The sequence below is a fragment of the Tamandua tetradactyla genome, chromosome 25, assembly GCF_023851605.1.
Source record: "Tamandua tetradactyla isolate mTamTet1 chromosome 25, mTamTet1.pri, whole genome shotgun sequence".
Classification (NCBI taxonomy): Eukaryota; Metazoa; Chordata; class Mammalia; order Pilosa; family Myrmecophagidae; genus Tamandua; species Tamandua tetradactyla.
Genome location: NC_135351.1, coordinates 30,904,833 through 30,917,615, shown reverse-complemented (window position 1 = coordinate 30,917,615; position 12,783 = coordinate 30,904,833). Strand labels below are relative to the sequence as shown.

At 41.5% G+C, this 12,783-nt stretch overlaps 1 protein-coding gene across 1 annotated transcript; it reads right to left on the bottom strand.

Annotated features, from left to right (window-relative positions):
• Nucleotides 1–6,651: 6,651 nt before the first annotated feature.
• LOC143669269 (histone H4) lies at nucleotides 6,652–7,065 on the bottom strand. Its single transcript, XM_077143911.1, has one exon. It carries the CDS (start codon nucleotides 7,012–7,014, stop codon nucleotides 6,703–6,705), a length of 312 nt encoding a protein of 103 aa, XP_077000026.1. The 5' UTR covers nucleotides 7,015–7,065; the 3' UTR covers nucleotides 6,652–6,702.
• Between the last annotated feature and the right edge of the window lie 5,718 nt (nucleotides 7,066–12,783).

Here is a 12,783-nt window from a genome sequence, read left to right as displayed (position 1 = left end):
GACGACGTAGGAACAGCAGTGAGAACGGAGCTTGAACACGTGTGGGAGATGTCGGGGGGTAGCCACGCAAGCGCTTCGTCCTGGAGGTGGAGGTGGATGAGCGGAAGTTCCAAGGGGCCCGCTCCAAGCAGGTGGCAAAGCCATATGCTGTCCTCGCTGCAGTAGAAAAGCTGTTCTCCCACGCCCTCTTGCCCTTGAAGCGAATAAAAAGAAGGAAGCGCCATTACCCGTCGTCGGTGGACCTAAATTGGCCGCTAAGCCTCACAAAGCTGGTTTTGGAATGGGGTGCCCCATGCACAGTGAAGTGCCTTGGCCCCCAAATCTCTGAGGCCGGGGAGAGGCGGGGGATTTGGTGGCGCGGACCACGGAGGCATCATGAACGCGGGCGCTGGATAGGCGAGCTGTTGGCCTGGGGTGGGGGGGCGGGCAGCTCGGCGGCAGCGGGCTACGGACAGTTCTGCAGCAACCGAGGGCGCTCGGGGCTGCTGCTGGCGGCAGGGTGGGGGCGACAGCCAGGACTCACTGGTACCCCGAAACATGTGCCGCCGCTCCGAGGCCAGCAGATGCCTTCCTATGGCTCCGGAAACCAGTGTCACCAGGACATTTGCCGCGGACCCCGGGGCACACGGCGATCACAGGACACCCATGAGAGCAAGTTCAACCACAGAGGTAGTGGGGGCACTCAGGCCCAGGCGTTTGGGCCTACAAGCCAGGGCTGGGCTAGGGCGGAGGTTCTGGGGCTGCTCTTCCCACTACAGGAGCAAAAAGGCAACTGTCACAGTCCAACAACAACTCCCCAGGGTCCGGACAGAGTGACAGGTGGCCTCCCAGCTCCCACCAGTGCTCAGAGGGCGGCTGTGTCAGAAACAACAGACCACAGATGACCCAGCAACACAGAATAGCCCCTCCCTCGAGCTGAAGCCTGATGCATTCCGCATCTGCTCCCCATCAGAAGAGGCGCTTTTGTGCATCAGTTAACGTGACATCCAGCCCCTCCAGGCCCTCTCGTCCCCCACCCGGGTTCCACATTGCTGTGTGCTGAGGTGCGGCCAGTCAGGCCCCGACCAGTCCTGTGACCCATATGTCACTGTTAGGTACTCTGTGCCTGCAGTGGTTTAATTGCCATCACAACTTTGTCTGAGTAGAGTTTTTTTGTTCCTGCAGTTAAGTTCCCCTCTGTTTATTCACAATTGTTGTTCATGTTAACTCAGTTTGTCTTTAAACAGCTACAGAAGGGATGTGTCATCTGATGCATTTGTGAAGTGTGTTAAGCTTTCTGTATTTAAAAACAAAACATGCAGCAATAGGATCTCATTCACAGTCCTTAGATTTTCTAATCAGCTCAGAGAGAGGGCTTATCTATCCCCTATGCCCAAATGTACCTATTAACTTTTCTGTGGTATTTGTATTGCAGGAGAGTGTGCTGGTTTGAAAGGATGCATGTCCCCTAGAAAAGCCATGGTTTAATCAAAATCCCATTTTGTAAAGGCAGAATAATCCCTATTCAGTACTGTATGTAATTAGATCATCTCCCTGGAGATGTAACCAAATCAAGAGTGGGTGTTAAACTGGATTACGTGAAGACATGTCTCCACCCATTTAGGTGGGTCTTGATTAGTTTCTGAAGTCCTATCAAAGAGGAAACATTTTGGAGAAAGGGAGATTCAGAAGGAGCAAAGAATGCTGTAGCACTACAAAGCAGAGAGTCCATCAGCCAGCACTTTGGAGATGAAGAAGGAAAATGCCTCCCGGGATGCTTCATGAAACAGGAAGCCAGGAGAAGATAGCAGATGACTCCATGTTTGCCATGTGCCCTTCCAGCTAAGAGAGAAGCCCTGACTGTGTTCGCCATGTGCCTTCTCACTTGAGAGAGAAACACTGGACTTCATCAGCCTTCTTGAACCAAAGTATCTTTCCCTGAATGCCTTTAACCAGACATTTCTATAGACTTGCTTTAATTGGGACATTTTCTTGGCCTTAGAACTATAAACTAGCAACTTATTCAATTTCCCTTTTTAAAAGCCATTCTGTTCCTGATGTATTGCATTCTGGCAGCTAGCAAACTAGACCAGATTTTGGTACCAGAGAGTGGGGTGCTGCTTCTGCAGTTTGCAATTACCAAACATGTTGGAACAGCTTTTTAAATGGATAAGGAGAAGATTCTGGAAGAGTTGTGAGAAGCTTGACAGAGAAGGCCTAGAATGCTTTGAAGAGACTATTGGTAGAAATGTGGATTCTAAAGACACTTCTGATAAAGCCTTAGAGAGAAATGAGGCGTCTGTTATTACAGACTGGAAGGAAGACGAGCTTTGTTTTAAAATGGCAGATAATCTGGCAAAACTGACTAGTGGCTTTGGCTGGAGGGCAGATTTTAAAAGCCATGAACTTGGATATTTAGCAGAAGAGATCTCCAAATTGATGGTCAAAAGTGCAGCCTGGTTTCTCCTCATAGCTTATAGTGTAATGTGACAGGAGAGAGATAAGCTGAGAACTGAACTCTTGGGTATAAAGAAACCAGAAGTTGATGTTCTGGAAAATTTTGGGCTTCAGGAAGGAAGACCGCAGAGAATAGTGCTCCATGTGAGGACTTGACCAAATGTGGAGCCAGTCAGCCACTTCAGAGAAAGCCAGGTTTGGACATGGAGTTATACAGGAAGAATTTGTGGAAACTCCTTATGTCTGAGGGGCATGATCCAAGGCCACTGCACAGAAAGCCAATGTGAGTGTTGTGGGACCTGTATAAAGAGAACCACTGCCAGTCGAGACTGAGAGGGACAGGGAAGAGACACACTGGAGGAAAAATAACTTCAGAGGCAAAGCCATGGAGGCTGAGGTCTAAAGTCAAGAAGCCTCGGGCCAGGAGATCGGACCCACCCAAGCCCATGAAGAGGGTGAGTTTGCACCGAAGGCAGAGGATGGGCCTTCCATCTCACCTGGTTGCAGTCGAAGAGTCATGCTGCCTCAGACCTTGGAGAGGGTAAAGCACATTCCTTGGGGTTTGGGGAGAGCCTGGTTGCCACCACATGGTGGGGTTGAGCGTGTGCCCCAGAGATGGCAGAGGGCTCAGGTGCAGCCCCAATGCTCGGAGAGGGTGGAGCTAAGAAAAAGGTGGTCTCCCCAATGTCTCTTAAGCTTGCATTTGGAGCAAGGCAGGCCTCTTCATAGGCCTTTGGAAAGGGTGGGACTGCTGCTTTCAAAAACCCCAAAGACAAATGATTCTCAGACTTTGAAATCTAATGGACTTTACCCTGTGGGTTTTCAAGACTGTATGGGTCCTGTGATCCCTGTGTTCTTTCCTCCCTGTGGAAATGTGTATATGTATCCTATGTCTGTTCCTCCTTTGTATGTTGGCAGCAAATAACTTGTTATGAATTTTCAAAGGTCCAAAGCCAGAGGATAATTTTGTGTTAGAACAGACCATGTCTGTAACTAACTTTGATAGGAGTTTGTACGTTTCTAACTTTGTATTTCATGTATATTGATACTAAAATAATTTAAGTTTCTCTGATATTGTTATGGAATGAATGTATTTTGTATATGGGGAAACATGTCTTTTTTAGGGTCCAGAGGGTGGAATGTGCTGGTTCGAAGGGATGTGCGTCCCCTAGAAAAGCCATGGTTTAATCAAAATCCCATTTCATAAAGGCACAATAATCCCTGTTCAGTACTGTATGTAATTAGATCATCTCCCTGTAGATGTAACCAAATCAAGAGTGGGTGTTAAACTGGATTATGTGAAGACATGTCTCCACCCATTTAGGTGGGTCTTGATTAGTTTCTGAAGTCCTATCAAAGAGGAAACATTTTGGAGAAAGGGAGATTCAGAGAGAGCAGAGAATGCTGTAGCACTACAAAGCAGAGAGTCCATCAGCCAGCACTTTGGAGATGAAGAAGGAAAATGCCTCCCGGGATGCTTCATGAAACAGGAAGCCAGGAGAAGATAGCAGATGACTCCGTGTTTGCCATGTGCCCTTCCAGCTAAGAGAGAAGCCCTGACTGTGTTCACCATGTGCCTTCTCACTTGAGAGAGAAACACTGGACTTCATCAGCCTTCTTGAACCAAAGTATCTTTCCCTGGATGCCTTTGATTGGACATTTCTATAGACTTGCTTTAATTGGGACATTTTCTCGGCCTGAGAACTATAAACTAGCAACTTATTAAATTCCCATTTCTAAAAGCTGTTCTGTTTCTGGTATATTGTACTTTGGCAGCTAGCAAACTGGAACAGAGAGAAACTAATTATTATCTTTGTTTAGTTCTTTTAGCTTTCCCACAATAGCATCTAGTAATCAAAGCCTCTCCTGATCGCGTGATGCCTAACCTAAAATTTTTTTGCTCTTTCAGCTATTTGGGTATTCTTCTCATCAAATTTTCAACTTTTTTTTTTCAATTGTGTAATAATTTTGTGGGTTGCTTCTTTTGCCTCTTTTTTAATACTAGATTTTTTACTTTTGGGGAAATATAACTAAAAACACAATCTCCCTATCCAGAAAAATTCTCCACAAAGGTAAAAGAAAAAGAAAAGCAATTTAATTATTCAATAAAGATTAAACCAGTATGTGATGCATCACAGGCAATTTGCAAGGAGATTTCACACTTTTAATGTGGCAACCCATTACACACACATTCTCAAGGTTTTTTCAAAATAGGTTTTACATTTTGGAGTCAAGAGCCCCTTGGTTGCTGTTCCAGTTTTCTTAAGCTGCTGGAATGCAATATACCAGAACTGGGTTGGCTTTTACAAAAGGGATTTACTAAATTACAAATTTATAGTTCTAAGGCCATGAAAAAGTCCAAATTAAGGCATCAACAAGAGGATACCCTCACCCAAGAATAGCTGATCACAACCAAGGTTTCCATGTCACGTGGGAAGGCACAAGGTGATGTCTGCTGGCCCTTTGCACTTGAGTTTCATTGCTTTCAGCAGTAGCCTCCTCTCTGAGCTTCTGTTTTATGTTCCAGCATCTCCAAACACCTGTATCTCTCTGCACTCTGTATTGGTTCTGAGTTTTCTTTATATTTCCTGCCTTTTTTTCCCTTCATACAGGGCTCCAGTGAAAGGATTAAGCCTCATCTTGAACAAGCAGGGTCACACCTCCATCTAATCAAAAGGTTCCACTCAAACAATAGGTCTGCCCCCACAAAATTGGATTAGGATTAAAAGAACATGACTTTTCTGGGGTACATAACAGTTTCAAACCAGTCCTCCTGGGTTGGAGGGTGGCCTATTAAATATTTTTTTGATAAAGAAAACATTTCTGTATTGCACCCTCCTTTCCCTTATAAGACTAAAATAAAGTAAGGGGGCCAATGACACACTGTGAAAGAAGACATGAGGGGACAGCATGCCTGACCCCACCTGTAGCTTGCCACAAGGTTTTGTTTCTTGAGCAGAGGACCCATGAAGCCAGAATCGGTGACACCAACATATGGTTGAATTTTAAGGCGTCACAGGGTAATAGAATTTGTTTCCAGGTTCTTGCTCATACCACGAGAAAGAATTCAAGGGCACAGCACGGAAAGTAAGCAGGCAGTAGATTTATCGCCTAGAGAAACGGCGGGGGGGGGGGGGGGTGTGTGTGTTCCCCTAACTTGATTTGGCTTTCCCTCTCCTGGACCATAGCTCCCAGATTCCCAGAGATATGGAAGCTAAATGACTGGGGTAGTCTCAAGAACTGAGGAGGGAGGGAGGGAAAGAAACAGAGACAGAGTTGCCTGAGGACATGCAGAGGAGAGCAATGAGCCAAGTGAAAACGAGAAGTGAAAACTGCAGTCAAAGCTTCCCGGTTACTTTCTGTAACTTCCCAGTCCTGAAGTATTTCTTAGCTGGCTTGCCAAAAGGATGTTACCGGACTCTGCCAGTACCAAAGCCAAGCCCTTTTCCAGGTTTTCCAGGTTTTACCGCCAGAGGAATTAAAGGATGAGTGAGTACAGGGAAGGGAAGCAGCAAGCTTTAGTAAAGTGAAAGTGCGCGCTAGAGCCGTTAACGCGGGTGTGCGCCAAAGGGAGTCACATGCTGGGGAAGGTAGATTTGAATAATTCTATAGGGGCTTCTGCCTACTTTTTCTTTGTGACTGTCAGGGATTCGTGAAGTTTCGTGCTCGTGGTCTCGTCACGCAATGATTACATTGTTGCCAAGAGTTAAGTGCTGGCGGCCTCCTGCCTACACGCCAATTAACCTGTTGCAAGAGTTACACGCAGTAAACCCTGGGAGATTAGTTCTGCATACTTTGGAAACTTCGCCTAGTGCTGAGAGTGCTTCAGTTTCTGGAGCTTTGGCGGTGAAGCTCTTAACTCTTTGGTGTCCGGATGGAGGACCCGTGACGTGGCCCCGATACCCCATTCTAGCCCACCTCAGTAGGGCACCGAATACGTCACGTAACAGCACAAAACCTGCCTCCGAGGGGGCCTAAGTGGGGTAGTTAGAAGTTAACGCAGAACGATCTGGCATCTAAAAGCTCCAAACAGACGCCAAAGGGGACCCCTAAGCTACAAAGCAGTAAGGACTGTCCTTTAGAACTGGGACATCTTTGCTGCAGGCTAACCGGGGACGCATGCGCAATTGCCTGCGCCATCTTACGCGAAAACTGAGCGACAACCAGGGAAACACCCGACCTAATGACAAGAGTCGCAGCTCCCCGAAGTGAAGGAATGGTGGGCCCTGAAAAGGGCCTTTTACGGTAAGCAGAGAGACGTGTTCCTCAGCCGCCGAAGCCATAGAGAGTGCGGCCCTGGCGCTTGAGCGCATAGACCACGTCCATGGCGGTGACCGTCTTGCGCTTGGCGTGCTCGGTGTAGGTGACGGCGTCGCGGATCACGTTCTCCAGGAACACCTTCAGCACCCCGCGGGTCTCCTCGTAGATGAGGCCGGAGATGCGCTTCACGCCGCCACGCCGTGCCAGACGGCGGATGGCGGGCTTGGTGATGCCCTGGATGTTGTCGCGGAGGACTTTACGGTGGCGCTTAGCACCACCCTTTCCCAAGCCCTTCCCGCCCTTACCCCGACCAGACATGGCGAGAAAGCGAACAGTGCACAGAGTCAGAAACAGAGGGTGAAGAGCCTGCTTTTAAGAGGGCCGTTCGCGGACCTAACTGAGAACCGCAAGGGAGGAGCGGGTTGTCCCGCCCGAATGAGGGCGGGAAACCTAACCAAAAAAGAAAAAATAGGCCTTGCTTCCTTGTCCTGTATTTTGTAACTTGGTAGCTATTTTGTAACCAAGGTTTTGCTTTATGGATTTCTGAAAAAAAAATTTTTTTTTTTTTTTTTTAAAGGAAAGACAGAGAGAAGGAAGGAAGGATAGAAGGAAGGTAGAGAGGAAGAAAGGGAAACATCTTTTAAACATTTTCTTGTTTTATTGTATTTTGTTTCTCCGTTTTCGTTACATGGGCTGGGGCCGGGAATCGAACCGAGGTCCTCCGGCATAGCAGGCAAGCACTTTGCCCGCTGAGCCACCGCGGCCCGCCCCTGAAAAAAAAATTTGAATGCAAAAGCAAAACATTAAAATTTTTTAATGTTAAAAATGAAAAAAAAATTCATTCAAGTAAATAACATATTATTCCGCCACTCAGAGATCGCATATTCCAAATAAGAATTTACTATGAAACATTTTAACCAAATCTTTGGTATTTGAGAATAATGTACTCTTTGTTTCTTACTAGAAAGGAGACGTGTACAGAAATGTATTTCCTGATGATAACCTTCTAGAATTGTAATACTTTGTCATACAGTTTGCAGAATTTAGGGTATTTGATTATGATGACTACATTTTCCTCAAAAGTTTTATCGATTTCCTTTGTGCTGGTAGTAACCTGTAAAAGTGTAACTTTAGCATCACTGATTATAACCGTTTTAAAACCTATTTGTTACATTCAGAATTTATTTCTGATATAGATAATTCTGTTTTTGTCTTTAATCAACTGATCAACCAGCAAGATTTATTGATTTATTTCCCAATGGTAAAGTACTGTCCTTAAGATAAATTAACTTCTTTAATGTTCTGGGAGTCATTACTGGGCTTCCTATTCTGTTTCAATTGAAAAGTGTTTTAAGAATTTAACTTAATAACATTTCAAATGGAAGAAAATAAAAGGAAATTGCTATGGGTTTTTGATCATAATTGCATTGTGTTTATTCATTAATTTGGACAGACAGATTGACATCTTTAAAAGACAGAGTTCTTCAGCTCTGTACACTCTATCTAAAATAATTTTCAGAGGAATTGAAAGATGAATTTTGGTGGCAAAATATCCAGATTTTTCCTTTATTTATTTTTCCATATGTAAACCAAGAAATTAGGATTTAAGGGATGATTTTGATTGCTGCATCATGATATAGATATTTCATTTTGCTTTCTGGTCTTTTGGAGTAGACAGACAGAAATACCTGAAATCTTTGAATTGTAATCCAGCTGCCTTGATCTCTGATAATGGTTGTGTAGCCTTTATCTTGTGGCCTTGTAATTGTAAAAACTTTGTGACTAAACTTCATTGTACCCATTTATCCAGTTTTCTGTTTGTTTGTTTTTGTTTCTTTGTTTGTTTTTTGGCTTTTAAAAGGAGAATATAAGAAGTTATAAGTTTACAGTTCTAAGTCGTGTTTTTTGTTTGTTTTTTGCAGAAACAGAAACTGGGAATTGAACCCGGATCTCCAACATGGCAGGCAAGAACTTTACCACTGAGCCATTGTCACATTGCCCTGTTCTAAGCTTATTTATCCAGTTTTTTTACTTTAGAGTTTCTTATCACTAAAGAGAGCCCGTAAAGTTTGTTAATGAAGGGTCTTGGGTCAGCCCAGAACTAATCCTGCGCAAGTCCAAAATTATCTTGATAACCAAGACTGGATCTAACCAAAATGGGCTGGCTTGGCAGCGTAGTAGCTTAGACTTTAACCCGTAAGTCACCTATACTTCATTATATACTAAAAATCATGTTGCACATCAAATTAAGGTCACCATTTTCTTACATATATTCTATGATTAACCATATAATCCATCTGTGTACGTTCAATAATTAAGTTACCTCTAATTATATCAACTGGGGCCATTGTACTAGTTATATTAAACCTGCCCATCTTTTTGATGCTATAAAACAATCAGAATGCTGCAGTTCCAGGAGACAGTTTCAGACAGTACTGAAACTGGCCATCCGATCTCCTGCTATGTGCTGCATAATAAACTTTTTATCTCTTTGAAACTACAATGTCTAGGAATTGGTCATTTGAACACACGGGCCAAAAGAATCCATTGCCTTTGTCCAGTAACACATATGCATAATTTCTCTCTTCCCATTCTCTTAGAGAACTCTAAAATGGTAAAGCAGCTTCCTTATCCTGATCCTAAATTAGAACCATGATATATAACTTGCTGCATCTTTCGATGAATCCAGATCTTCCTTTTTTCTTACCCATATAAGTTGTTGTCACTCAGACAATTTTCATATAAATATAAATATATGCACATACATGAATTATATATATAATACATTTTCTACTACAAAGCAATTCCTGTAAATGGCTAAAAATTTAGAAAATTCATATTAGGAAAAATGAAAATACCTATAATTTCACAGTTCAATGATCTCCCTATTAATATATTATCTATTTAAATGTTTCATATATTTAATGATTTTTACAAACTTGGGGTATACTGTGAATGTCTTTTAACTCCAAATACATTATAATAAGTTCTTCCACCATTAAAATTGTAATTTCTTGTTTTTCAATGTTTTATGTAGACATTTGCTTTGCAGAGCAGTTAAGAGTTCAAGCTTTGCAACTACACAAGCCTGAGCTTAAATTGTGGATTCAATGCAGGCAATTTTGCTCTCTGTATTAGTTTTCTCATTTGTATAATAAGGAAAATGAGGACAATTATGCTCACCTCCTAGGGATATTGAAACCATAGGCAAGATAACCAGAGATCCTAACTAAGCATTCTGATTCAGGCCAAAACATTGTGCTCAGAATTCCTTCCTCTCCCATTACTAAAATTCTTTCCTAAGTTTTCCTCACAGGCAGTCAAATTTAACCACAAACTCAGCTACCCAAAGAGTTTGCACAGACACAGACAAATTGTGCCTTTACCCTTGAACGACCCCCTGAGGCTTGAGGAACAAAAATTACTTTCTGGGAACGAAGATTACAGAGATTAGGAGACTTAAGAAGAAAATAAAATGCAAGGGGTCCCTCAAGAGGAAAATAAGATGTGGCCCTTGACATATTTCTACCATATAAAGTTCTATAAAGAACCAATCAGAACTTGCCAACCTGAATCCCCATCACTATCCCACCTCCCTTTGTTTCCATCCTAGAAATCTGTCTTAGTTCTGAGATCAAGGAGATGGATTTGAGCTTGGCCCGTTTCTCTACCAGTTGACCTCACAATAAAACTCTTTTTCAAAATCCTGGTATCATGGTATTCGCATGTGAACTCATGGCTCAGTAACAATAGTCAAAGAATTAATGGAAATAATTGAGTAAAATGGTTAGACTAGCTATTTATATTATGATCTTGTTGGAAATATCATAACAAAATTTATTTTATCATTTATTAGTATTTTATTGGCATTAAAATATATTGACTTTACATAAATTTTAATCCATATTTATTTCATTTGTATTTATGAGCTCAAATATATTACTTATAGCAATAATTGTTTTGTTTAATTTTTAATATATTTATGTAAATCTTTACCTAGAATTGTGTGTTTTGGAACAACTTCTAAACAGTATCCTCATAGCTAAAATAAGTAGGTTATAATCACTTCAGGACTCTCCTTGAGACTTCCTCTCCCCATTTATATTCATGAAACCTAACTGCTTTTCAATGAAAAAAATTTTATATATGCTGAGGTAGTTCATAAGAGTGGCCCCAGAATTGTTGCTGCATTTCCTTACTAAAATTAGTTTATGAATTTGTATGTTCTCAAGAATGTGTAAAAATATGCTTTCTGACAAAGGTAGTAAAACAAAATGTCTGCTTCATCTGCCTAGTTATGCCCAGGCATGCCCAGGCCCACCTGTGTAGCAAAATGAAATGTCTACTTTGCAGGTAAGAGAAATCAGCTAAGAGCCAGAGCTTATACCACTGCCCTGTCCATTCCCATGGCAACTGCTGCCCTGCAAATGGGCCTATTAATCTGAAGACAAAGAATATTGGTGACTCTGACTTGGACAGACGTCCTCTGAGTCTCCCAGCAATAAAAAAGCTTGTCCACTTCTCAGAGGCTTCAGTGGCTTCTTGTGTGGTGTTCGAAGTTTTCTCTCTCCTTCAATACAGTTAGAAACAAGTTAGAGTGAGCATAAAGAAAAGAAATAAGAGAAGAAAAGTATAAAACTAAGGAGCAGCTTCAGAAGAGGGAAATTTGTTAAAGTTTGTCCTTATTTCTATGAGGAAAAAAATACTGATTTGCCTGGAAGCCTTAGAAAAAGTGTTTTTGTCTTTAGGCACAGAGCCTCCTTCACTTACAAATGGACACTTTGCATTAGCCCTTAATCACAGCCTTTCTCCAAAATGTGGGACCCCAAAATTATTCAAAGCATTGTTCTTAATTATTCCATAAGAAATTGATGTCCACTAGCCACCTCTCATAGGAATTGATCTTTCTGAGATGCTTCAGGTCCTCAGAAGCTTAACAGTAGAAAACTTTTTTTGGTTGTAGTATGCGTTTTGTTTTGCTTTGCTTCAGAAAAATCAGCTGTGAGATTTTACTAAAATGTGAGGTTGGAAACACAACACACTCGGGTATAATCCCCCAACCTGAGGACATGAAGATGAACCTCTAGTTGGTCTAATTTGACAGCACACAGTAATAGTCTCCCCATTTCCCCGCAAACCCAGAGACTTCTATGCAATCTCAGCCTTACTTAACTTTCACCTTCTTTTTTCACTTTTATTTTATATCACTATTTTTACTTCATAAGGGTTTATGTTTCTCTTTATTTGACCCATTTTATTGAACTTAATTTGTGGGGTCATCATTTATCAAGACTGTATGGGGACAAAAAAGATGACTAAAACCTGGTTTCCACCCTATATGACTTTCCACCTTGTGAAAAGAAAGACAGCCATCCATACCTCTAATATTGACTCACATAGTTCCAAGCTATAGTTGTGGGATAGAGTCCTCCAGGTGTATGGAGAAAAGAAAATAAACCCAAATTTGAATAAAGCAACTCAAGAAAAGCTTAAATAATGTTTTCTGTGATTAAATTATATGTATTTTACTTCTAAAATGATTGTACATATATAGAGTTAAAATTCCCTCACATTTTATTTACAATTAAAAGTAGCAAATAAGTTATTCAAGGTTTTGTAAAACTTTTGTTCTCTCCTTTTTAAAACAAAATTTTTTCTAATATTTTAAAAAATATACACCCATTTTTCAAGAATGATAGATACCGTATCTAATGAAAGTATATCAGTAGTCAGTTAATCAAAAGTAAAAGTTAAAGTGGCGAATTATAAATATCTATCACAGTTTGAACATTTTATTCTTACTTAAACAATGAAATGTTATATTCCTTTGTCAATTTTTTACATTAATTTATCCAATGGAGTCCTAAATTGCAACTTCTTAGGATAAATCCCACACACAAGTGCTACGAAATGGTTTTAAATTGAACTTCTTTAAAGGGTGAGCATTTGAAGACACTTGCAAAGCAATCTAAGTGTAGATTTCCTTTTGAAGCCTTCTATGTAATTTGAGTTTTCCGACAAATTTTTATCTATTCAAACCTAATTAGAATATTTTTGCAATTCAACTATGAAAATGTCTGTAGATCA

Bases quoted from the DNA above. Each gene is read 5' to 3' on its own strand.
- LOC143669269 (XM_077143911.1), bottom strand. From the start codon at position 7,014: ATGTCTGGTCGGGGTAAGGGCGGGAAGGGCTTGGGAAAGGGTGGTGCT.